This window comes from Idiotropiscis lumnitzeri, chromosome 20 (genome assembly GCF_059441095.1).
Source record: "Idiotropiscis lumnitzeri isolate Australia: NSW breed Sydney's pygmy pipehorse chromosome 20, RoL_Ilum_1.0, whole genome shotgun sequence".
Lineage (NCBI taxonomy): Eukaryota > Metazoa > Chordata > Actinopteri > Syngnathiformes > Syngnathidae > Idiotropiscis > Idiotropiscis lumnitzeri.
In genome coordinates this window covers 4,566,097-4,589,731 of record NC_142410.1, presented here as the reverse complement: position 1 = coordinate 4,589,731, position 23,635 = coordinate 4,566,097, and the positions used below count along the sequence as shown (strand labels likewise).

At 42.6% G+C, this 23,635-nt stretch overlaps 5 protein-coding genes, 1 long non-coding RNA gene and 6 other non-coding genes across 13 annotated transcripts; 3 read left to right on the top strand and 9 right to left on the bottom strand.

Annotated features, from left to right (window-relative positions):
* Window positions 1-909: 909 nt before the first annotated feature.
* Window positions 910-2,728, bottom strand: mrm1 (mitochondrial rRNA methyltransferase 1 homolog (S. cerevisiae)). The gene has a single exon (XM_088283811.1). It carries the CDS (start codon window positions 2,328-2,330, stop codon window positions 1,257-1,259), a length of 1,074 nt encoding a protein of 357 aa, XP_088139937.1. The 5' UTR covers window positions 2,331-2,728; the 3' UTR covers window positions 910-1,256.
* Window positions 2,729-2,741: 13 nt separating this feature from the next.
* chmp2a (charged multivesicular body protein 2A) lies at window positions 2,742-5,529 on the top strand. Its single transcript, XM_088283813.1, has 6 exons — window positions 2,742-2,910; window positions 3,725-3,892; window positions 3,968-4,147; window positions 4,406-4,536; window positions 4,670-4,731; window positions 4,933-5,529. Exons 2-6 carry the CDS (start codon window positions 3,725-3,727, stop codon window positions 5,052-5,054), a joined length of 663 nt encoding a protein of 220 aa, XP_088139939.1. The 5' UTR covers window positions 2,742-2,910; the 3' UTR covers window positions 5,055-5,529.
* A 507-nt stretch (window positions 5,530-6,036) lies between these two features.
* msl1b (MSL complex subunit 1b) lies at window positions 6,037-12,595 on the bottom strand. Of its 2 annotated transcripts, XM_088283809.1 has the most exons (10): window positions 12,489-12,577; window positions 11,932-11,987; window positions 10,821-11,425; window positions 10,098-10,297; window positions 9,013-9,320; window positions 8,811-8,935; window positions 8,669-8,736; window positions 7,736-7,860; window positions 7,548-7,620; window positions 6,037-7,345 (listed from the first exon to the last, which is right to left on the bottom strand). In XM_088283809.1, the coding sequence occupies exons 3-10, from the start codon at window positions 11,385-11,387 to the stop codon at window positions 7,255-7,257; spliced, it is 1,557 nt and encodes a 518-aa protein (XP_088139935.1). In that variant the 5' UTR covers window positions 11,388-11,425; window positions 11,932-11,987; window positions 12,489-12,577; the 3' UTR covers window positions 6,037-7,254. The 2 variants fall into 2 exon arrangements, with proteins under 2 accessions (XP_088139935.1, XP_088139934.1); XM_088283808.1 differs by lacking the exon at window positions 11,932-11,987 and having other exon boundaries at window positions 12,489-12,595.
* Window positions 8,947-10,806, top strand: LOC148317202 (uncharacterized). Its single transcript, XR_015839999.1, has 3 exons — window positions 8,947-9,094; window positions 9,168-9,398; window positions 10,175-10,806. It is a non-coding gene; the product is annotated as an uncharacterized LOC148317202 (long non-coding RNA).
* On the top strand, window positions 12,583-15,692 carry snf8 (SNF8 subunit of ESCRT-II). Its single transcript, XM_088283812.1, has 8 exons — window positions 12,583-13,272; window positions 13,650-13,700; window positions 13,813-13,951; window positions 14,029-14,133; window positions 14,210-14,282; window positions 14,816-14,957; window positions 15,024-15,098; window positions 15,236-15,692. The coding sequence occupies exons 1-8, from the start codon at window positions 13,219-13,221 to the stop codon at window positions 15,371-15,373; spliced, it is 777 nt and encodes a 258-aa protein (XP_088139938.1). The 5' UTR covers window positions 12,583-13,218; the 3' UTR covers window positions 15,374-15,692.
* Window positions 14,678-23,205, bottom strand: calcoco2 (calcium binding and coiled-coil domain 2). The gene is made up of 11 exons (XM_088283810.1): window positions 23,117-23,205; window positions 22,640-22,784; window positions 21,836-21,938; window positions 21,372-21,541; window positions 18,217-18,342; window positions 18,048-18,152; window positions 17,863-17,979; window positions 17,655-17,771; window positions 17,417-17,582; window positions 17,294-17,325; window positions 14,678-16,654 (listed from the first exon to the last, which is right to left on the bottom strand). The coding sequence occupies exons 1-11, from the start codon at window positions 23,155-23,157 to the stop codon at window positions 16,490-16,492; spliced, it is 1,287 nt and encodes a 428-aa protein (XP_088139936.1). The 5' UTR covers window positions 23,158-23,205; the 3' UTR covers window positions 14,678-16,489.
* trnaw-cca (transfer RNA tryptophan (anticodon CCA)) lies at window positions 18,739-18,810 on the bottom strand. The gene has a single exon. It is a non-coding gene; the product is annotated as a tRNA-Trp (tRNA).
* On the bottom strand, window positions 19,040-19,111 carry trnaw-cca (transfer RNA tryptophan (anticodon CCA)). Its single transcript has one exon. It is a non-coding gene; the product is annotated as a tRNA-Trp (tRNA).
* trnaw-cca (transfer RNA tryptophan (anticodon CCA)) lies at window positions 19,223-19,294 on the bottom strand. The gene has a single exon. It is a non-coding gene; the product is annotated as a tRNA-Trp (tRNA).
* Window positions 20,229-20,300, bottom strand: trnaw-cca (transfer RNA tryptophan (anticodon CCA)). The gene has a single exon. It is a non-coding gene; the product is annotated as a tRNA-Trp (tRNA).
* Window positions 20,431-20,502, bottom strand: trnaw-cca (transfer RNA tryptophan (anticodon CCA)). The gene has a single exon. It is a non-coding gene; the product is annotated as a tRNA-Trp (tRNA).
* trnaw-cca (transfer RNA tryptophan (anticodon CCA)) lies at window positions 20,727-20,798 on the bottom strand. Its single transcript has one exon. It is a non-coding gene; the product is annotated as a tRNA-Trp (tRNA).
* Window positions 23,206-23,635: the final 430 nt, after the last annotated feature.

The following is a 23,635-nucleotide window of genomic DNA, read 5'->3' as shown; positions in this document are numbered from 1 at the left end:
CATGCAGCACTCATGGCCAACAACGAGGCGCTCCAAAGAAGCAACGGCAGAGTAGAGATCCGGTTCACACACCGGCTGTCAAGTCTGTTATGTTTTTTTCTCTCCTTTTTGTCCCCTCTCCTAGTGCTTCTGCCTTTCTTATCGTGACTTGCATACACTCACAGCAGACAATGAGGCGCTTTAAAGCTGACATTATAGCACTCTATCCTAAAGGCCTCTACACAACAATCCAACGTCAGCCATCGGAAATTTGACTTTTACTTTGTGTCTTGCTTGTGGTGAGACTTTTTTGACCTGTGTGTTTTCAGTTTCACACCTGTGCATGACAGGTTCATGTCAGCGAAATGTTTCTTGAGTCTTTAAAGAATATGATGGCCAGTGCTGATCTTGTGTCCAGTTGCATTTTTAATGGCACACTATTATCATCACATTTGAGTGTAATTGTCAATTAGATCAATTTGTTTGCTGCCCTCAATTTGCATTAGCAGTGCTTTGATTGGCTCATTTGTGTAATTTTTTTTTATAATTGCCCTCAAGGCAGTCTTTATCTTTAAAGAGGTCATGTGACACTTAGCCTGTTTATAAAGCAAGACTTTAATGTGACTTGGGCTATTTGGTGTGATTTTAAACGCAGAGCTTGCCGCACACTTTTTACCGTGTAGTTCTGTTGCATTCTTTACTACAGTTGCTGCAAATATGGCTGATACGTCCAAGGATCTGGTGGAGGACTCGGTAAGCCTGTTCGCTGTCAGAGGTGTTTTTTTTGTTGTGTTTTGTGTGCTTGTTGTACAGAAAATGTTGAAAGGCTGAAATCTGAGGAGTTGGACAATTTTAAGTTCTACATGATCTCTAACTGATTTTAACAATCGTTATTAGTTCATTGATTCATTTTGACACATCAAGCACAAGCACAATACACTGAGCTGTTTATTGAAAATGACAGGCAGTTAAACACAGACACAAAATGAAAACACTTGCAAAGAGCATGGGGCAGACATAAGTTCAGTCAGTTAGGTGAAGTGAAAAAAAATAGGGCCACACCTACAGATGTGTTTTCTGATTCATTTTATTAAACAAGACAAGCGGCCTAACAGTTAAATGTAAAATGACAACAGAAGGTGGAGTCAGACCTGATGTCACTCATCAGGCTACGCCACACATTAAAGCATTATTACTTGAGCTGGCCCTGGAGCACAAAAAAATGCCCACCCCACCCCTTTTATAATTTTTTTGGACGAATTGAAAACTTTGGAGTGTCACATGTGCCTGGTAGAGGACAACAGCGAGTGCAGCAGGATGCCAGTAGCCACAGACACATTGAGCGACTCTACGCCAGGTATAAGTTGTCTCCCGGCTGGAATTGTCACATGCGTTTGACAAAAAGCCAAAAGCTTCCGGGACAGTCCTTCACCCTCCCCTCCCATCAGCAGCAACGTGGGCGTGCTCATCCGGAAGTCCGAACATGGCGTGACGGGGACACTAAATTCCGGTGCCTCGGCCGCCACCGTGCCAACCACCCTCCAGCCTTGCGCTGCCTTGACCCGGACCATGTCCTCCAGGTCTTCGTACCCATACACGCCCATCACCTCCATGATGCCAGCGCTGGCCTTGCTGACCACCGGGGTCAAAGGGCAGCTGTGGCGGATGCTGCTGGCTACTCGGTCCACGCCGAGGAAATACGCTGAGCGCAAGATAGCTCCGAGATTCATCGGGTCTTGAATCCCGTCCAGGACAAGCCAGAGAGGCGTGGAATTTGAAGTTTGGGCTGAGTCTTCGGTCAGGTAGGTCAGAGGAGTGGCTCGCAGGCAAACTCCTTGATGAACCCGACCCAAAGCAATACGATCCAGTTCTTTCTTACTGACTCGCTGGATGGGAACTTGTCGCTGGTGAGCCTCCTCACAAACCATGAGGAGCGATGACCTGTGTGTGACCTCGCCGTCTTTCACGAACAGCTTCAGGGCCTTGCGGCGAGCCTGAGTAAGTGCCAGGAGACAAGGAGCGACCCCAAAGACAATCTCATACTGGTCTGAAGACTCCAAGGATGGCTTGAGTCTCTCAGTCCTCTCCCACTTTGACATGTCTTCCAGAGCCAGCTTTTGCAGCTCTGATGATATTCGTCTAGGATTCTTAATTTGTTTTGGTGATGCGTTCTCATCCGGGTGCCTTCCTCCCGACAGTTTAGACTTGCTGGACCACCTTGTGTTCTTCTCCCTGTTGTCCTCGTGGTAAGCAAAGCGGGAGTCCAAAGCCTTGGGTAATCTCCACATCCATAGCAACCTGTGCTTCGAGGCATAATTGAATAACCTCATATTGGGGCTTTCAATAGTCATTTGAGCCGCAACCAATAAATAAATATCGAGACATTTTAAATGGTTATTGGTGCGATTCTTAAAATATCAGCCCGCAAACGCTTAATTTTGAAAATCAAGTCTGTCGGACAAGACCAGTAGTAACCACGTTGGTCTGTAAGGTCGCGATTAGGAATACGAACAGGGATGCGCTACAAAATGAGAGCATACACCGTCAACATAGTGCTTTACGGTGGTATTTTTGTGATTACGATAATACAGGCGTTTTATAGCTTTCGTAACATTAAATGAATATTTCCTAAAAAACAAAAGCATTGCGACTTTGACCACTTTAAACGTTCAACTCGACGTTATTTTGAAATGTGTAAATGTTTGTGAAATGTCATTTCCGGTATTTTGTTCGTGTCGTAAACATGACCGATCCAGGTAGCGTCGCGAGTGACGTAGCCAATGAAATCACTTACCGGAAGTGAAATTGGCAACGCGGAAGTGTGTGAAGGAAAACAAAAACCGTCGTTTGAGAAGCTCGTTTGTGAGGAAATCTTAATAAACGTAGTTTGTCGTTTGGATTTTAGTGCTGGTCCGACGAGAGCGCATCAAGGTGAGCTGAGAGACTTTGTGACGGCTAACGCATGTAGTGGAGGTGGAGGGGAATTATAGGTGAGGTAATGACGGCTACAAAAAGACGTCACGTCAGGATCCCAAGAATTGAACAGGCCTTAAGACACTTACTTTAGTTGAGTACAGCGTTAAATTGGGTTACCATTAAAGTAGGTTTCGAATTTGTCCAAAACTTTCAGTGGACGGCGTGAGTTTATGCAACCACACCCCTCATTAAAATGGCAAGTTCCCTCTGTCTTTAGTTCTAAAATGTAAACATGCTATTATGAGCAATACACTGAGAAAATACCTATTTTAATGTATTTCCCATCCCCTGCTGAGTTAAGAAGGCACACATTTTCCATATGAACAAATGTCACAAAAATGTGGAGACAGGTTAGTTTTGTCCCTACAGTTGTTCTCCTTATTGATGGACTAAATAGATTGTTTTCCATCCGTAGATGTCTTATTTTGGAAGTAAGAAGTATAACATCTGTTTTTTAATGGAGTGGGTAAACCCAAATAAGTAATTAGAACTGGAAATACTCACGGACAACTGAAAAAATACTGAACTACACCAGCAAAATAGTTGTACTTGTAATTTCACATTTGGCGATCATGTGTGCAGCATTCATGTTCAGCCCGTTCTTGAGTAGGATTTTCTCACATTCCAAAAACACACGTTAGGTAAATTTAAGATTAAACAAAGCTGTACCCTGCCTGCCTCATGTCAAAAATCAGCTTGGCAGCTCACAAGTGACCTCTTATTGTAGATGTTCTTATCAGATTTATCCCTTGTGTGTGCATCCAAACAGATGGACTTCCTTTTCGGGAAGAGAAAGACTCCGGAGGAGATGCTAAAGCAGAACCAGAGGGCGCTCAACCGGGCCATGAGGGAGCTGGACAGAGAGCGAGCTAAATTGGAGCAACAGGAGAAGAAGATCATCGCTGACATCAAGAAAATGGCCAAACAGGGACAAATGGTGCACAAAGTCTTCTTGTGAAGCAAAAGAAAAACAAAGGATCAAATCCTGAACATGTGATTGAAATGTGTGCAGGACGCCGTCAAGATCATGGCCAAAGACTTGGTCCGCTCAAGACGCTACGTGAAGAAGTTCATCATGATGAAGGCCAACATTCAGGCCGTCAGTCTGAAGATTCAGACTCTCAAATCCAACAACAGCATGACTCAGGCCATGAAGGGCGTCACCAAAGCCATGGCCACCATGAACAGACAGGTCCGCCTCATTCACGGCAAACACACTTGAGAATACTTTGTTGGTAGTGGATGGAATTTCAAATGTTTACGGTAATAAGTTAAACACTCAATTGAAGTCGCGAAATAATTTGTCTTAAGCCTAACCCACAAGACCCCAAAGGTTTTGTAGGGATGAATCTTATATTATCGTAATACAGACTAATTGATTGCTTTTGTTTGATTAAAAAAAATACACGCGAAGACGACCTCGAAAAAATAAATGCACGTTCCTCCACAGCTCAAACTACCTCAGATCCAGAAGATCATGATGGATTTTGAACGTCAGAGTGAGATGATGGACATGAAGGAGGAGATGATGAGCGACGCCATCGACGACGCCATGGGGGACGAAGATGAGGAGGACGAGAGGTGAGCTATAAAACAGTATTGTTTGAGTTGAGGAATCTTCACCCATCGCTTCTCTAACAACATTCAATATGGCGGTGACATTGATGTGCGAATCCGCAACAATGTGTATTTCAAGGCTGTGTCTTTCTCACAGTGACGCCATTGTGTCCCAAGTCCTGGATGAGCTGGGTCTTAATCTCTCTGATGAACTCTCAAGTAAGTTTTTTTTTTTTCCACAGCACATGCTGTGCATTTGGTATCGCACCACAATTTTGGAGGAGTTCGGTTAGGCCATGGAAAACGACGTCCGACGGCTTTGAGGAAATTCTAGTACACCATTTGACGTCTCAGGGGAGGGAAGCAATACACCATTAACACTCCTCAATGATTTTTAAATTGTCCACTGTTTTTTTCCAGATCTTCCTGCTACTGGTGGAAGCTTGTCGGTGGCCACCGGGAAGAAAGCGGAGCCTCAAGCTGCCCTGGCTGACGCGGACGCCGACCTGGAGGCACGACTCAATAACCTCCGCAAAGACTGAACGCATACGCACGCTGACTTTACGTGTATTGTTATTTCTTTGAAGCAACGTCAGCCGTGATGGTGGTTGGCCTTTTTTCTGCGGTGTTTCATTTGATGTGGGTGTCATATCAAAATTACCAGTTTTACTTGATAGGACCTGAAGTCCTGTCTCATTTATAAAAAATACCAGAAGACACAAATCTGAGGTGTCCATACTCACTTTCTGTTACCTTTTAAATTGACACTAATGAATAAGTTAGAGGAAAGCATTTTCTTTTACAGACATGATTGCACATCGGACATCAGTGGACAGCTGTTGAATTTATAACTAAACTTTCTGTATGTAAGGTCCGCTAATAAGGTGGCTCATTTTACTAAAACTTAAAAATACAAAATGTTTTCCACCCGAAGCGTGTGTATAGTTTTTACACCTTAGAGATGGAATAGTTCATGCTTTTGTTGAATAATAAACTTTTTCCCCCACATTTAACAAAGGGTTTGGTTAATAAACTCAAGCTAGAAATATAGCTGTGAAGGATGAGGGGGAAAAAAATCCCCAACATCCTCAGTTATAAACTGAGCCCAGAGTGGTAACTTAGAAAGTAAAAATTTGCTACACTATAAGGCAGGGGTAGGCAAATTTTATGATAAGTGTGCCACAATGGGTTCTAAAATTCGATAAAAGGGCCGGACCAGGAGCAGATGGGTGGAGTGTTTTGGTAACTTCATCTCATCTGAGAAAAAAAAAAAATCCATTTAATTTTAAATGAAAATGAAAAAAAGCATTCCAACAAAATATATTTAGTAAATAAAACATTAACAAGGTTTATTCATTACATATTTTTCAAGTTTGGCGGGCCGGATTAAAATGTTTAATGGGCTGCATGTGGCCCCCGGGCCGTAGTTTGCCCACCCTTGCTATAGGGGGGGAAAAAACAAAACAAATGATTAAGTGAAGAAAATGGATCAATCTCACACCATGGAATGGAAAAAAAAAAAATCTAAATCCAAGCTCATAAGAGATGGTCATTTTATTCCAAAAAGAAAATGGCAACTTTCAAAACTTTCAATTTGTCAACATACAATCATTGAATTTTGAATGTACTCAACACGTTCAACATTAAATAATAAAAAAATAACAGCCATGTTTTATGTACATTTGTTTGTGAAAGCTATGTACAGACGAAGTTTCCAGATCTAGCCAACATCTATGCACTTGTACAGTATAGCGGTTGAAGCTGTTTCATCATGAACAAAAGAAAAAAAAAAACTGCAAGGGAAGAGCATGGCAGCATGTTAGAACTACAAGCTACAAACTTTTCCTTCTAAAATACAGACCCCTGATGTTGGCTCACTGCTCCTGTAGGAGGAGGTCACAATGTATACACATTCACCTTTTGTGCGTGTCAATATTCTCCTACACTCTGTGGACGCTTGCAGCCAAACGTCATGCTCGCGTCCTTTTATTTTGCTTAAGAGCAGAGAAAATCCATTGAGGGGTTAAGCCATGCTACCGTTGTTTCTGATGTCTTTTACAGTAAAAGAGAACCCATGCAATTCACGTGTTAACAACTCACAAAACGGGATCTGAGGAGAAATTTCACATCGCCTTTTCAGGTGAATTTTGAACTCGAAACTTTTGACTGAACGCCTCTCAACTTTTCACTGTTTCAGTAAATTTTGCACAGAAGTCACAAACGGCATAGAAGTGGACGAAAACTGCAACCGAAAGCCCACCTTCCCAACTTTTTTTGTGAGTGGTGTCAAAGCAAAATAACCAAACAGAAGAAACAGAACACTGGGCTTCAAGCCAACATTAGGACCTATTTTTTTTTCCTCCGCCCTTACAAGAGTTAACAGGTTCACTTTTTCCCCCTGCAACATGCTTTCACCGTGTGTGACGACAGCATATTGTTGCAAAGATGATGGTTGAGCGACAAATACACAGCACCACAATTAGGCCGGGACATTTTTTTTTTTATCAAAGCAGTTGCGCAATTTAAAGTTGCCCAATGAGTTCTAACTTTTTTTTTTTTTTTAAATAATGGTGTCAGCTGAGTGCTGCAACAGTGATGTTATTAGAAGGTGGGAACAGATCTACCGCACGACAACGAGTGATATGTGACGCCTTTGTCTTGCGCATTGAAAGCAACAGCAGTTACGCAACTGGTGACTTGACCGCATCAAACTAAATGCCCGCGTCTCCCGATCGGCGACATTCACTTGCGACAGGTCCGGTGAGGAGTATGTTTTTTGGGCACCTCGATGCGACAGCGGCTGCGCTCGTCCAGCCAAGGCAGCTCAAAATTCCTGAGGGGAAAAAAACAAATTTCAAGAACGAGTAGAGGTAAAGCAAGTAATTGTTTCTTACCAAATTTTTGCCTGTTAAAGTAACGTGTGAATCGATGCTATATAAATAAAACTGACTTGAACTTTCTTTTTGTAATAATGTTGATGTCTTGACAACAAGTCACATCACCCATGAAAAGCACTTCTAAATGTTCAAACTTACTCTTGTGAGAGTTTGGGCAATGGCCGACCAAACGCGACCACTGGCAAGAAGGGCGTGATCATAATCGCTTCGACTAGAAGGCACAGCAACGAAAAAATTAATCAAAATCACGCTTTGCAAAAACTTCAAGTTTTTTCCATGCTACAAAAGTAAATTTAAGGAGAGCACAAGGGTTTATGATGAGGTACCATCTTCAGTTTCCGGATAGAATGACGAAAGCTCGGGCTCTGTCTCTGGTATGATCTTCTTCTTGTTCATGCGCTGCTGCAGACGTTGAAACATGCGCTGCTCTCGGATCCGCTGGATGTCCCACCTGTGTGCGGGAATCGAGAGGAGTTTGAAGTTTTAGACTTTTTCGTCTGAGGGCCGCAGAGAAAGAATTTAACTGCACCTATTACTTATTGTAACTGCAAAAAAATAAATTAAAAAGTGTAGGTAAAAATGAAGGAACATTTCTTAAAAAAATAAAATAAAAAAAACTAGCTACATAAATAAATGACAATTAAGCAATATCACACAAAATGGATTGATGTACTGACCAATCCTTTTGAAACTGATTGTTACTGGTTCGGTTATTGCAAATGTCTATTTGTTTTGAGGACTACAGAAATCAGAATAATCACTGTTGGGAGACTCAAATGACAGGATTTGGACAATCTCAAGTTTAACAATGACTCACGATTACTCAATTATTAAAAAAATGGATTAATTTGATAATCAAATAATAGATAAATTTTTACAGCTATATAATTCATCCATTGTGTTTTTAATTTATTTCTCTGCCCTGCTATTCGCCAAACAGCTCACCTGTTCTATCCTATAGATGCGCACCCTACATTGTCACAAGATGGCGCCAAAGACCAGCTCAGGCATACAGACGCGTGAATTTAAAAAAAAAGAAAAAAAAAAAAACAAACAAAAGATTGTTAGCCATATATTTTTAAGGAGCGTGATTGGAATTAATTAAAAAAAAAAAATGTGAGTCTGACCTGACAACTATAGTAAAATAATCCCTTTTTTTGTTATTTTTAATTGATTGTAAACTCACCATAACAATAAAACATCTAATCGATCACTTATGGAGCCGTTTCCCACTCCCAAAAAAATCACAACGTGGTCACCTCTTTCTCCTTTTCTCGTCCAGTTCCAGCTTGGCGTGGCGCTTGAGGAACACGCCGTCATCCAGCGGCTGGACACAAAAGACACACAGATTGAGTATGACACTTTCTGCCACTCGTGTTCAAATCTTCGCGACGTTCTCACCTCTTGCGCATCAGCGCTTAAATCCTCACCCAACGGCTCAATGACATTTTCCCGCCACGACGGAACCGAGAGGCGGCACGAAGACGGGAAAAGGAAGTTAATCATGGAGTGTGTGCAGGGTGCATCTGAAGGACACAGGTGGTGGAAGGTTAGGCTAATTAACAATCAGCATTATTAGCAACTTCATGAGAAGTCCACTCACTGGCCACCTCCTCTTCCTCTTCCTCCTTCTTTGGAGAAGTTTCGCGCAGAGGGGACACAGGAGGTTGGTTCCAGCAGCACAGGTACATCTCTGTGGTGGAGAGGAAGGGAAGGTTGTCCATTTGACAGCTCAGCTCCGCCGCCTCCTCTTTGCAGGGCAGCCTGGCGGAGGCGCTCCTCTCCGGCGTCTCCTTGCTGCGCAGCTCGCGCTGAGACGGTGACGCTGGCTGACTTTCTGGCTTGAGAGGACTCAGCTTGGCGCTTTTTCCGCGAGACTTCTGGAGTTTGGACTCCCCGAAGCAGGACTTTCTGTTGGGCGTAGGCATGCGACGTTAAAAGCCGGAAGCAGTTACCTTTTGATTTGCACTGTGAATGCTGCCTCTCATGGTAAATGTTGAATGCTGAAAGGAATGCATGCATGCACACTGCAACATATGCTAGCATGGATGTTAGTACATATATGGGGCACCGCATTATAAGGCGCCACGTCCATTTATGATTATGAAAATATGGCATGGTAGCAGCCAGATGTGAAAATCAACTCAAGTTGTTGCACTTTTTTTTTTTTTAAACACTGGGGAAATTTTTTATGTTGTGCTGCAGGTTTGCACACATAAGATTTCATAAATTACATTTTATTTGGATTTTTTTTCGCCCCCATAATAATTCAAGTAATTCTTATTGTTGATTTGCCGGCTTTGCTCACATAAGGTCTTTAGGTAATTCTGCAGTTCTTTTTATTATTGATGTGAAAAATCGTTCTGAGATGTTCTGAATGATTTCAACAGTTTCAAGTAGGAATGGCTTGTATCGATTCATAAAGGCGGAAGGAGCTGTTATATATGTAAAATGATTCTAGATTTGTAAATTTTACTACAAATTTGTGGAAGAACGAAAAAATAAAAACTGTCTTATCATTGAGAAATGTGCAAGGGTTAATTAAATTTACAAAATGTAGACATTCACTTGTGAATTATGTCATGTAAAATGTTGACAACTGTGGGAATCACAGATTTGAGCCATTTTCCTATTCTCACATTTGGCTGATCAGCGTTCAAATCCAATTTTGGTATTCTTTATCATTACCTCTTTTGACCTTTGCTGCCTCGACTTAAGGGCAGCAGGGCAGATTGATTAGGCTGTGGGGTCTCTTCCACTTCTAGGTCCCACATGTCCTCCTTGTCGGGGGTCCAAGGCTCCAGCGGCTGGAAGAGGCGCTTGTCGCGTGGCGGGTCTTTTTTGGTGAGCTGCAGGCGGCGTTCCATGCGCTCGATACGTGCCAGAAGCTGTGCAAAAGGAGGGAAAAAAATTAATTGCAGGTGTGTCATTTCTTAAGAGTGATTTGTAACTTGAGAGGAACAGTGAAAACATACATCAAGAATAAGCGGCAGCTTATTGCTAGCAGTCAATGGAAAATCCTATTGACAGGCTAGTAAGAATTAGCATTCAAATTCACAAGGGAGATTGACCCACAAATAACGCACATTCACACAAATATTCCTTCTTTCTAATCTGTGAAATGTGATTTTATTCTGTACTTTTTATCATAATGTGCGCATCTCCATGCATGTTGCTTCAAGTCTAACTTAAAAGTTGCCTTTAGGTAGTTCAATCAATATTAAGCATTGAACTCAATGAATAATCGTGATTATTAAATTTTGATTTCAATTTCAAACATGTCCAAACCAGTGCGATGTAAAAAGTCATTGCCAGACAGGGGTATGAAACTGTGGATTGATTCTGCTGACAAGCCCCCCCAAAAAAATAAATAAATAAAAGTGTAAGTGTCGATGCAGTTGTTGTCCGTACCGTCTCCTTGTCTGCTTTGAGATCATCGATCTCCTTGTCCTTGGACTGCAGTTGCTGCTGCTGTTGCTCGATGAGGTCCAGCTGCAGCAGCAGGATCTGCCGCAAACAGTTGGCCTGTGTGTGAGGGTTGGCCGGGCTCTTTCGGAGGTTCTTCCACTTGCCCTCGGACGACACTTCAATTGATGCTGCGCCGAGAACGCCGTCGGCATCCTTGGGCGTATTGTTGTTCGGCGCCATCTGAGGGTTTTCCATGTTGTCCACGGAGAGGGGTTTGCCTTTCACCGGGGTTCCCTCACCCCCCATTGGTCTGACAGGGGACAGAACCCCCACGGCGGCGACCCGGTCTGCTTTGACGACTTCCGAGACGTCGCCGCTCATGTAAGTCTGCTCGGAGCGCTTGGACCTGCTCGGGATTTTTTCGGCCCACCGGAAGTCACTTGGAGCATCTGAGGGCGAGTCACGCGACTCCCTCCTGAGGCTCACAGGAAGCAGAGAGAACGTCCCGCCTATGGCGTTAGCGTTTGGCTTGGATCCCAGATGCGGACCTGGGGAGAGTCTCATGCTCATGGCGACTGTTCATGGTGCGACCGTGGCTCGCTGCCCCCCTGTGAATTGCACACAATTCAAGTTTATTTCACTTCAATAGAATGTTTGGAGGGAGATACCTATGCCTATTTTTTTCTACATAAGGCAAATGATCATACATGAAAAAACAAAAAATGTAAACAAAGCATGCTTGATTCTGATTTCCCAGAAAAGATGTAACGTCACCCTTTTACATGCTCACATTTGCAGTTTTTATCCAATATAAAAAATATTGCTTCGATAGGTAACTATTCCAGGGTGGTTGCCGCCTCACGTTCAAATTCAGCAGGATCCAGCCCACCCGCCACTCTAGTGAACAGATGCATGGATCCTTTAGTGTCATCTTGGGTTGAAATGTGCAGACGTCAATTTCCTGGTGCTGTATCTTAAATGAGCATCACACCTTGTGGTTTTGGCTTTTCAAATAGGTTCCGTCATAAGAGAGTATATTCCCAGTATTTAAAAGTACAATAAATTATTATAAAACACTTGACATAAAGTCTTCCTCCAAACCAGGCATACGCACCTGTGCGAATGATCAGATTGTTCCCACCCCCGCTTCAATTGCACCCAAGAAAAATCCTGCACACACAAATCAACGTAAAGACTCGGTTTTGTTTGTGACACTCACTCACGGCCGTGTCGTGTCTTGTCTGAACAAACACGCTCGCCGTCATATCGTTTCTCTACGTCAAGTCTGCGTTACCCTTCCTTTTCATACGAGTCACACGCCGGGGTTTGAAATTCCGAGCTAAGCTCCACAAGCGGGCACACGCCACACAAACACGCAAGAACGACAGTACTTGAGCGACTATCTTGCGTTAGCAACGATTTAGCAGGAATGTGAAGAGACGTTCAAGGACCCGGGAGTGGCAGTGAAGCAACCTCCATTTTAGCTCCTCCATTTTAACTCGCTGTGAAAAAACAATAACAGCTACCTAGCTCCAGTGGCTAGCTTGCTAGGCTAGCCACATACACAAAAACACGCGGACAAAACGTTGCCGCCACACCCATCGCGTCTAAATACTCAAATCCCTCACGGGCTTCTTTTTAAAAACCCACTATGTGGTTTTGCGAGCTTACCCGGGCTATAATGGACGTCCACCAACAATGCTCGTCATGTTCCCTCCTCAAGTCTAGTTTTAAAGCGCTCTCCACCGCGCATGCGCGATGTGTTGGCTGTCCATGTCTTGCTTTGAGGTTTCCATGAGGACACATCACATCAAATAATCAAAGTCAGCACGGTGATGTGATGGAAGAGTGTAGCAATCGCGTTTTAACGCAGAATTAAAATACGGAGCAGCGTGTGAATTGTTGAAGGGTTAGCAGTTTTTATTTTTTATTTCCTCTTGAAATCATATATCGTTCTCAAGGAACACAGTAGATGAATTCAAATGGACGCTCCAAATTTTACTCACTCAAAAGTTCACATTTTAATGTTAAGTTTATCTGCAATGACGTATGGAAATAGTTACAATATTCACCGAGCCTCTAGGGGGCAGCGTTTAGAAAATGGAAGGTTTCCCCCCCACCACCAAACAATCAAAATGGAAACCCTCGCACGGAAGTAGCTCAAACTTCTGCCTTTCAAAGCATTTTTCCTTGTAAATTATTTTTTTTTCGTCGTAAACAAGCTGAATCTGCGAGACCTAACGATCTTAAATGGTTACGTGCCTTAGTGAAAAGTGCTCGGTTGCACTGACGTAAACATAATTTGGTGGTTTGGCTTCCTTGGTAACATCGAAATCTGTCATCGTTTTGGTCACGAAGTCTTTAATCATTTCATTATTTTGTTTTTCTTATTAAAATCAAAATGCATCGGAGAGGCGTCGGTGCTGGCGCCATCGCCAAAAAGAAGCTAGCAGAGGTAAGAAAACATTCATTTTAATTCAATGTTAAGTATCCAGATGAATTAAAACGGATCACAAACATCCGAACTGCCAATAAATACGGGTTGAACATTAACATACAGGAGTGCAGTAACCCTAACTATTCATCAAAAAGGTGACAGAGGTTGTACTTCTAAAACCTTAATATTATCGTAAGCCACTGGAGCGTTATGCAAACATTTTAATGAAAAGACCCTTAAAAGTTATCTGAACTGTACTTAGACAGTGAGTCTTTCATATAACACTTGAGGGATCCCACAGACCACCAGCGGTAAATTGAAGTAAAAAGTCATAATTAAATGCAATTATTTCTGATAGATGTTTGACTGACTTTACATTTGCATTTACTTTTCAGGCCAAATATAAAGAGAGAGGAACTGTCCTTGCAGAGGATCAAATAGTACAGGCAAGTTAATATGTTCGATCACTTGATGTGTGTCCACATTACAAATGATGCATGTATTCTTGCAAATATGCTCCATCAGTAACATGGTTATTATTTACCCCCACTCTGTCAGATGTCCAAGCAACTGGACACATTCAAGTCCAACCTGGAGGAGTTTGCCAGCAAGCACAAACAGGAAATCCGCAAGAGTTCCCAGTTCCGGGTCCAATTTCAGGAGATGTGCGCCACTATTGGAGTTGATCCGCTTGCCTGTCAGAGCCATTATGAAGAATGTTTGAACATACTCAATAGTGTCATTCTTTTAATTAAAAGTTTGTTTTTTTGACAGCCGGCAAAGGTTTCTGGTCAGAAATGCTCGGTGTGGGCGACTTCTACTATGAGCTCGGCGTACAAATTATCGAGGTTTGCTTGGCCCTAAAGCACAGAAACGGAGGTTAGTGATAAAGTGTACGCCACTTTATAATCATTACTTGGCAACATAAGTGAAAGGCATTTATCTTTTTTGTCAGGACTCATCACTTTGGATGAACTCCATCACAGAGTGCTTAAAGGACGCGGTAAATACGCTCAGGATGTTAGCCAGTAAGTGTTTCCAATGCAACCATTTTTACATATATATTTTTTTAACAAATCGTTCCACATTTACGAAACCTTTAGCAACTATTTTTCGCATTCCAATATTTTTTTCAGAATTCTACATTTTCTCAATAAAATGAAAGATATTTTACATATTTAATTAATCCATCCTTTTCGATCACTTCATTCCTACATTGACTACGTCATTTTACATTTCATTTAATTCTACGGAATTTTACATTGCATGCTGCGCCCTAATCCGACTAGAATTGAACATCACAAAAAATAAAATGACAAATGGCAGTCTCACCTACAATTGAGTGATTGAGCCCTGCTCATCCACAATATCTCTACTATGAAAAACTGAAACTATATTAGGTTTTGAGGCTCTACATTCAGTATGTTGTACTCTTTTGCTTTTATTGAACCATAAAAACATTGTGTGATTGTCAAGAAAAAGTGGGTTGTGTTGACAAAGTCCTCATATTGGATGATTAAAGCTATTCCATTAAATATGTGTGCGTCACGTGTTTCCCCAGGGACGACTTGGTTCGAGCCATTAAAAAACTCAAAGTCATGGGAAATGGTTTCGGGATGATTCCGGTGGGTGGCTCCTACTTGGTGCAGTCTGTCCCAGCAGAACTCAACATGGACCACACGGTGGTCCTGCAGCTGGCCGAAGTAAGCCACACACACGGGAAAAAAGTCTCTTCCTTCAAACTAATTGTGCTTGTCATCGATTTGTAGAAGAAAGGCTACGTGACCGTGAGTGAGATAAAGAGCAGTCTCAAGTGGGAGAATGAGCGAGCGAATCACGTCCTGGTGAGTCCATGTAAAAAAAAAAGGGCTGGGTGATGTGGCCTTGAAATTAAATCTCATGAAAACTCTCAATACGTTACATCACATCATAGCAAAGAGATTTTTTTTTCTGTGAATCTGACCTGTGTTGTTATTGCCAGGACCACCTGCTGAAGGAGGGCCTGGCCTGGCTGGACTCTCAGGGGAAGGGCGAGCCGCAGTACTGGCTGCCTGCACTCTTCTCCGAGCTCACCTCCCGTGATGTCACGCCCGAGGAGGCCAATCAGATGAGCCCGTGACCAGATAGTGTAATGGGACTTGTTAGGCCATACTGCACCATCGCTAGGGGGTTCTCTTCTACTAGTCCTCAGTGCAGTTGTCACAAAATACACTAAAGGCTCGCAATACTAAGATTGACCTTGGTTGTATACTGTAAAAAGTAATTAAAAAAATATATACGTATCACCTAAAAATCTGCAATTCACCAGGTGAACACTGTAATGTCCTCATATCAATCTCAATGTTCTCAAGAACCGTTGAGGCTTTTTGTGAACTATGTCAGCGGACAGTTTATTGCGTAAAAATCATGTCGCATCAATAAAAATGCATTTAGACTGTTATGGTCTCTTTAAGACTTTGTGACGCTGAAGCAGCATTTCAGCTCTAATTAGAGTGGATTTCTCTCTCTCAGCAGTGTTTCTCAACTGGTGGGTTGGGACAAGGTCTTTGAAATGTAGTCATATCATTTTTTATAATGTGTATATATAACTACTTTGGTACATGGCATAAGAATCTGTGGTAGAAGAGAGCACACAGTTTTCATATTAATGGCCAAGATGCTTTTCATAAAAATACAGATTTTTTTTTTTCATGGGACAACACTCGAATAATCATACTTTGCAGTCAATATGCAGCTTTTGTAATAGTGTAAGTTTACTGTGCCCTCAAAATAACAGCCAGTAAGGTCCTCTGGCAACAAAAGTGAGTGTACCCCTAACTGAAATTGTCCAAATTGGGCAGGTGTGTCAAATTAGGTGTTACTGCTCTCACATTCGTTCCTAAAAATAAGAGTTCTACTTCAGGGTATAAGTGACATTTTCTGGATGTATTTTGTACCATTGTGACATTTAATTTGACTATATTAATTTTTGCAAGTGCAGTTGTTATTTTCAACCCATTTCTCTGAAAACCCCTTGGAGCTCGAAGCTTGCATAGTTAAGAATATGATAAACATTTGCAAATTGAATTTTTCAGTTAACCACTAAATAGGCGGTCACGAAGCAGCAATAGGGAAACACAAAATCAGTTGAGAACCACTGCCTCGCTCAAAATCCCCAAGAACACTTTTCTGCCTTTTCACACTTAAACCACTCATTTACTTCTTTTTAGAAACACTGAGCGGGTGCTTTCCACTGTCACATCTCGTGACTGTAGACATGGTCTTCGAACACGTTCTGCTCCATGTCGTCGCAGATGAGCGTGCAGAAGGGACACACTTGATGATTGCGCTCGTGGCACTCCACCTCCGCCCTCGTGCTTCCCGGGAAGCTCTCCAGGCAATGGCGGCACATCAGGGCTGGCTGGTGGGGGTGATAAAAAAAAAAAACAGTGCATTAACGCGATTAAAGTTTAATGTTGTGTGACTGAGTCTGAAATAACGAAAACTTACAAGTATTGGCAATCGATACTGCAAGATGGCGGAAAGCACTTTTGAGGTAAATGAAACTCTTCAACTCACTTCAACATAGTCATATTACATATAATGAACAAATTGATGGAGAACAAGTTTTGGAATTAGAACTAGATGAATATCTCACCATTCATTGCTTTCGTGATTGGGTCAAAGCCACGTGCCCAAAAAAATATTGCTTTGGTGCCATCTGGAAGGATCTCGTTGCCAGGCACTTATTTTGACCTCAGGAGGTGTACATCTAGTTTGTCCATAGACTTGTCTAATAGAACCAAAATGTGCTTTGTTTCCCTCTTGTGGCATCTATAGGCAATACGTCAATTTCTTGTGGATTTTTGCTACTCATTCCAGAGCAATGCAAATAGTGAGAATTTATTATACAGGTCTTAGCAAGAAAGTGGCCACAAATATTGGCAAAGTGGCTAGATCTGGCCCCTGGGCCTTGGGTTTGTCACCACTGGTCTCGCGAGGGTATTCAAGTTGATTACGTATGAAAATGTGAGAAAACATGAGGTGGTTGTGTCTCTACCTGGTCTCCTTCGTCGTCTTCTACAATGCTCACTGCAAAAAGCAGAAGAACATCAGATGAAGATGACCAATATTAATGGGCAAAATAAATAATGCTGAAGTTATAAAGAGGCTGTCTACTGACCGACAGGTATGTTGTCAAATGACGGGTCACATGTCTTTGGAGGATCCGACTGTGTTGTTTCGCAGGTGGGTTTCGGTGTGGCATCCGGTTGCACTGAGTGGGCGGTCGGACGCAATTGTAGGTCATCCAAAGTCGTGCGCAGCTCCTTAATGTCGTATGTGAGTTTCTAGCAACAAAATGGAGGCCAACGTGAGTACACGGCAGCAAAATCTTCAATTAAGTCGAAGGTGACGTTTACTTGGTTCTCTTGAGCAAGCTCCTGGTTGTGACGTTTCAACATAGATGTCAAGTTCTTCTTCTCCTCGATCACAGCATCCTTGTCCGCGATCACCGCGTGAGCTTCTCTGAGTTGCAGCTAGAAGACCAAAAAGGAAGAGATGAACTATAATGTACAATTACAAGAAAACTGGGGTAGTTATTAGCATGTTACTGACATTTCTTCGTACCTCAGTTTGTAGCAGAAGTCCGTTATAGTCACCTGAGTTTGGTTCAGACTGTGCATACTCAGCGAGGTTCTGTTGCTGAATTTCCACCTGATTGGTCATGCGTATCAACATCTCCTCCTGGAGAAACGACGCAGCACAATATTGACACGTTCTCAAGCTTCTACGAGCATACGGATAAATCAAACCTTCAAGCGTTGGATTTCTTCACGTTGCTCCTGCAAAGTGCACAGAAGTTGCTCGTTCTGCTCCTTCGTCCGACAAAGTTTCGACGTGAGTTCCTTGTGTTTGTCCTGTGAAGCACACAGTCAACGTGTGTACGTCCTTCACCCATCACAGATGTCGCGTGAAAAAGACCTTCAAGATGGCGGCTTCTCGTCTCTCCCCCCGCAGAGTTTTGTCCAATTCTGCATTTTGCTGTCGAATGTGATGCGCCTCGTCCTTCAGGGCCGCCATTTCCCGGTCGCTCTGCTCCACTTGTTCCTGATTTCACACAACATCCATGTGAGGACTTATCAAAAGATATACAGCTCAGGTAAAGCCGCTAAAAACCGAATATTTTTTACAATTTTGACCACTTAGCGGAGTGGTCCTCAATCCTGTTCCTCGAGGGCCGGTGTCCTGCAAGTTTTCCATCTCTCCCTGCTGCAACACAGCTGATTCAAATGATCAGATAACCAGCAAGGTCTGCAGAAGCTAGATAACGATTACTCAGGTGTGTTGCGCCAGGGAGAGGTGGAAAACGGGAGGGACACCGGCCCTCGAGGAACAGGATTGAAGACCCCTGACTGAGGGGAAATTGTTTTTATTTGTCTCAAGGTTGGGAAGCAGAGATACACTTGGAGGAAGTTTCTGCGGAAGAAGAAGAAGCAAGAACAGTGACCCTGATGTGATTTGAACACGCAACCTTCTGCTCTGGAGTCAGACGCGCTACCGTTGCGCCACAAGGTCTTGGCATCCGGGGTTGTCACGGTGTTGCTATGGGATAGAACTCTTAATCAAGGACCTGCCAGTCGTCCTCACCGATAGTCCATCTTAAGAAGACATTTTGGAAAGGAATAAGCTTGCAACTTCATCAAAACACGGGGGAAGTTTGTTTTATAATCCAAGAGGAGAGCCTGGAGAAGTTTCATGTGGAAAAAGAGGAATCTGAAGTTAATCGGTCGCAAGATGAAGAAAATGACCCTGATGTGATTTGAACACACAACCTTCTGATCTGGAGTCAGACGCACTACCGTTGCGCCACAAGGTCACTGCACGATGAGGTACAATGGAATTATTCATAAAGGGTTCGCCCATTATCATGAGCCGCTAAGTGCAGAAAAGAGTACACAAATCAGATGCATTGAAACAAAATAGGGCCTGACCCTGACGTGACTTGAACACGCAACCTTCTGATCTGGAGTCAGACGCGCTACCGTTACGCCACAAGGTCATTGTGAAGAATTCCCACTGAGTTGCTTTGGGACACAATTCTTAATCAAGAGCTAGAATGTGAAAGAAGCGGCATGGTTGGGGAGTTTTGTGCAGAAGAAGAGGAACCAGATGTTAATTGCTCAACAGGTTAACAAACAAAGTTATTGATCCCGATGTGATTTGAACACACAACCTTCTGATCTGAAGTCAGACATGCGACCGCTGCGCCACGATGTCTTTATGTTACGAAATGTAATGGAATTATTGATAAAGGGTTTGTCCATTACTGTCAAATCGTTGAGGTGCGGAAAAGGGGTACAGAAATCAGATGCATTAAAGCAACTGAGGTCACTGACCCTGACGTGACTTGAGGAGAGATGTTCTCGGTGTTGTTTTGTGGGGAAGAAGAGGAACTAGGAGTCGCAGTTACGAGATGAAGCAAATGACCCCAATGTGATTTGAAAACACAACCTTCTGATCTGGATTCAGCCAACACTGGACCGCGAGGTCTTGGTATAACCGTGCCTTCAGAAATGCAAGACAGAATTATTGATAAAGGGTTTGCCAATTGGCCTAATATTTAATTTCATCTTGACTACTGAAAAGGGTTCGATAAATCGGATGCATTGAAGCAAAAGAACTAATGACCCAGATGTGAATTTAACACGGAGCATTCTAATCAGGAGTCTAACGCCCTCCCGTTGCGCCACAAGGTCTTTCAGAAACTCTATTCCATGGAGTCATTTTGGGAGAGAATTCAGTATTCAAGTGCTCGGCTGCATCAACAGTTGATCTTAAGAAGACATTTTGGAGATGAACAAGCTTGCAACTTCATCAAACCACTGGGGGAAATTCCTTTTTTTCCTTTGTCCTGGAGAAGCGGTATGATTCGGGAGTTTCATACGGAAGAAGAAGAACCAGGAGGTAATTGATCAGTAGGTTAACAAACAAATTGACCCCGATGTGATTCGAACACACAACCTTCTGATCTGGAGTCAGACGCGCTACCATTGCGCCACAAGGTCATGGTAGGGAACCTAAATGCAATGGGACAGAATTCTTGACAAAGGGTTCCCCATGCCAAAGATTCAATCGTTCATCTTGAGTGCAGAAAAGGGTTTGATAAATCGGATGTATTAAAGGAAAAGAGATCACTGACCCTGACGTGATTTGAACACGCAACCTTCTGATCTGGAGTCAGACGCGCTACCCTTGCGCCACAAGGTCTACTACATGTGATGATATTTCACTCAATCACTTCGGGAGAGAATTCAGAATTCAAGCGCTAGAAAGTTGGCCTCAACAGCATTTTAAGAAGATATTTTGAAGAAGAACAAGCTTACCGTTTTTTTCAAAGAGCCGGCCGGGGAAATTCCTTTCTTTCCTTGGTCCCGGAGTAGTTTCGTGGAAATGAAGAGGAAGCCGACATCTCAGTCAAGAGAAGAAGCAAATGACCCCGATGTGATTTGAACACACAACCTTCTGATCTGGAGTCAGACGCGCTACCATTGCGCCACAAGGTCTGCGGCCAATCACTCCCACAGCGTTGTTTTGGGACATAATTCTTAATTCAAGTGCTAGAAGGTGACAGTTCATCTTATAGAGACATTTTGAAGATGAACAAGCCTGCAACGTCATCAAACCACTGTAGAATTTTCTTTTTTCCCATAGATCCTGGAGGAGAGATATGCTTGGTTTTGTTTGGTCGGGATGAAGAGGAACCAGAAACCTCAGTGACAAGATGAAGCAAATAACGTAAGTGACCCCGATGTGAATCAAACACAGAACCATCTAATCTGAAATCAGATGCGCTACCATTGCGCCACGAGGTCTTCTTGCGATTCTTCCCACGGAGTTGCTTAGGAACAGAATTCAATGGACATAATTCTGGATAAACGCGATTGGACTATGCCACCTTCAGATTTAGAGCGTTCCACCATGAGGTGCTGGCAATTTCATTTTGGAAAATGACTTCAATCCATCTTATAAAGAGACTGAAAAGTGGGGGGGGGGCTCTACTTCTTTGGTAGTTATGCCTCAAACTTAATATTTCATCTCCGTATCGTGTCTGAAGCTAATCTCCTGTGTGTGTGTACCTGTGTGGTAATGACCAGCAGGTCGCTGTCCGAGCCATTTGCTGCACTTTGCGCATCGTTGTCATCTTGCGCTTTGAAGCAAAAGGGCGTGCTGGCACCACACACTTGACCTGAGCTGTCCACGTAACAGAACTGGTAGTAGTCCAACTCGTCCTTGGGTAGGTAGTAATCTGTAATAACAAATGTTATCTGTGTAACAAATGTAGTTTTTATTTTATTTAAAGGCCATATTGCGCATCCCTTCTTAAAATATCACCTGTAGATTTAATAACCTTTTAATGAGGGCCAGTGTTTGAACCTGGCACGGATTAATTCACTCCACATTTTTAGCTATGGGAAAAATGTGCTCTCAAATGTAATTGTTTGACTTTGGACAAGCCAAAGAACTTGAATGCCGATAAAGAGCTTAACATAACACAACGATGGATGACTCAGCATTAAAATCTAAGTGTGGTGTTAACTACCTTTAAAATAAGCATGCCTCATCGATGACTGTTCCTGGCTCGAGTCCCCGCACGACTCCACCCAAACGAAGGTGTGATAGTCCTTGGTGGTGCTCCACCCCACCTGGAGAAGTCAAAGGGAAAACATAGCTCAGCATGCAAGAGGTGCTCAAACGTGCCACAGACACCCCTCATCACCCACAAAAAAGCAGTGGTAAGAAGTAACCAAGTACAATAACCTCATCACTATACTTAGAAGAATTTTCATGTATGAGTACATTACTTAAATTATTTGTATATTTAGACAACCGCATAACTTTGCCTTAGTCAGCTGTCTTAATGGTAACACAATTCAAAATACCATAGACTGGCAAACAAATAGCACTGATTATGTTGAAGAACAAAATAACAATACTCAGATAAATGTTCATCATCCTTTGCAAAAAAAAGGCCAACGTAAAGAATTTACAGCAGTTTACTGAGCAATTGTGACAGCAAATCCCAATTGCAGGATTCTACTGCCCTCTCGTGGCTAAAATGCGCGTACCAGAAGGAGCAAGATAAATTAAGCACAACGCCCAAATGGTTTCTTTTTTTCTGTTTAATTATATTCCTACTGTATGTTATTAGGAAGTACAATATAGCATACGAGTACTTGTTTTCTTACTAAAAATGTCAATTAAATTTGTTGGATGGCATTTCCACCCATGGTAATCGGGAAATATAATTAAGATATGAGAGTTTTAAATTATGAGCATGCAGACTAAACAAATTAGACTTGCAAGTCAAGGCATTAATATAGATAAAAAATATTATAATATCTACCTTAAAGATGCCCACCCAGTCTCGTGGACTGGGCTGGAAGTGTGCAGCGAGGGTGTAGCAGCAGCTGACGGAGGTGGCTGGCGGGTATGAATGCGGGATGTCCTTGAACGCCACCTGCGAGAATCCGCCAGTGGAGTTGTGCATGCTGGAATAAAAAAATGCACGCAGATATCAGGCTCGGATGAGTGAAGACAGCAGGTGTCACCGAGACATAAGAGTGACATGACACTTCTTTTAAAAAGCTCCTCCGCCGCGTCGTCTTCTACTTTTTTTCAGCTGAGTCCGCATTTGTTTACAATACACTTCTTAAAAAGTTTGCACTGAACACGCAACGCGTCGAAACAACTCCAACCATTTAGTCAGCTGCAAGATAAAGACCACGTTTGTCATGAAGCGTCACGGTGACTAATTAATAATAAATAGAACAACGAGAGCTGAGATGACGAAGTAAAGCTTGGGGGAAAGGATATAACTTACATGTTTTTGTTGTTGTCACTGTGCTCGACGAGTGAAGTCATCGGACTCTTCAACAACCGTGGTGCGTTCAAGGCCCATCGGATCAGTGCCTTTTCGGGGGGGAAGTTGGTCAAGACGCATCCATTTGTTGCTACAACTTGCTAAATGACATTCTGTCGTGTAATAAAATAAATAAGTGTAATAAATGCACAACATATGAACATCATAAAAAATCATTTACTCTTATACAGCAGTGCATTTACGTATAAATTACTTTGTTCTGCAACTCAATTAACTTCTCGACTAAAACAGTTTACCCCTGTAGAAAAACGTCACCGAACAATATAATGTATATATAAACCGAGAAAGAAAATAAATTCAAAATGCTTTGTAACGTGCAATTATGGCAAAAGTCACACTACTAGAATATTGCTGTCTTTGACAGGCATGGACGGTAGTGAGTGATACCAGGGCCTCTTACTCCCGAACCGATTGTCTATTTAGCCAACGTGAGTGTGTTCTACATGCTCCTTGTGAGTG

What these genes read in the sequence shown, in the direction of transcription:
- mrm1 (XM_088283811.1), bottom strand. Translation starts at nt 2,330, where the DNA reads ATGACTATTGAAAGCCCCAATATGAGGTTATTCAATTATGCCTCGAAG.
- chmp2a (XM_088283813.1), top strand. Translation starts at nt 3,725, where the DNA reads ATGGACTTCCTTTTCGGGAAGAGAAAGACTCCGGAGGAGATGCTAAAG. An exon ending in TGGCCACCATGAACAGACAG is followed by an intron (nt 4,148 to 4,405) that starts GTCCGCCTCATT and finishes GTTCCTCCACAG; the next exon opens with CTCAAACTACCTCAGATCCA. An exon ending in GAAGATGAGGAGGACGAGAG is followed by an intron (nt 4,537 to 4,669) that starts GTGAGCTATAAA and finishes TCTTTCTCACAG; the next exon opens with TGACGCCATTGTGTCCCAAG.
- msl1b (XM_088283808.1), bottom strand. Translation starts at nt 11,387, where the DNA reads ATGAGCATGAGACTCTCCCCAGGTCCGCATCTGGGATCCAAGCCAAAC. An exon ending in TAAGCGCTGATGCGCAAGAG is followed by an intron (nt 8,737 to 8,810) that starts GTGAGAACGTCG and finishes TTTTGTGTCCAG; the next exon opens with CCGCTGGATGACGGCGTGTT. An exon ending in TTGCCCAAACTCTCACAAGA is followed by an intron (nt 7,346 to 7,547) that starts GTAAGTTTGAAC and finishes TTTTCCCCTCAG; the next exon opens with GAATTTTGAGCTGCCTTGGC.
- snf8 (XM_088283812.1), top strand. Translation starts at nt 13,219, where the DNA reads ATGCATCGGAGAGGCGTCGGTGCTGGCGCCATCGCCAAAAAGAAGCTA. An exon ending in CAGAGGATCAAATAGTACAG is followed by an intron (nt 13,701 to 13,812) that starts GCAAGTTAATAT and finishes CCACTCTGTCAG; the next exon opens with ATGTCCAAGCAACTGGACAC. An exon ending in TACGCTCAGGATGTTAGCCA is followed by an intron (nt 14,283 to 14,815) that starts GTAAGTGTTTCC and finishes GTGTTTCCCCAG; the next exon opens with GGACGACTTGGTTCGAGCCA.
- calcoco2 (XM_088283810.1), bottom strand. Translation starts at nt 23,157, where the DNA reads ATGACTTCACTCGTCGAGCACAGTGACAACAACAAAAACAT. An exon ending in GAGAAGCCGCCATCTTGAAG is followed by an intron (nt 18,153 to 18,216) that starts GTCTTTTTCACG and finishes TGTGCTTCACAG; the next exon opens with GACAAACACAAGGAACTCAC. An exon ending in AGCTTGCTCAAGAGAACCAA is followed by an intron (nt 17,583 to 17,654) that starts GTAAACGTCACC and finishes TTTTGTTGCTAG; the next exon opens with AAACTCACATACGACATTAA.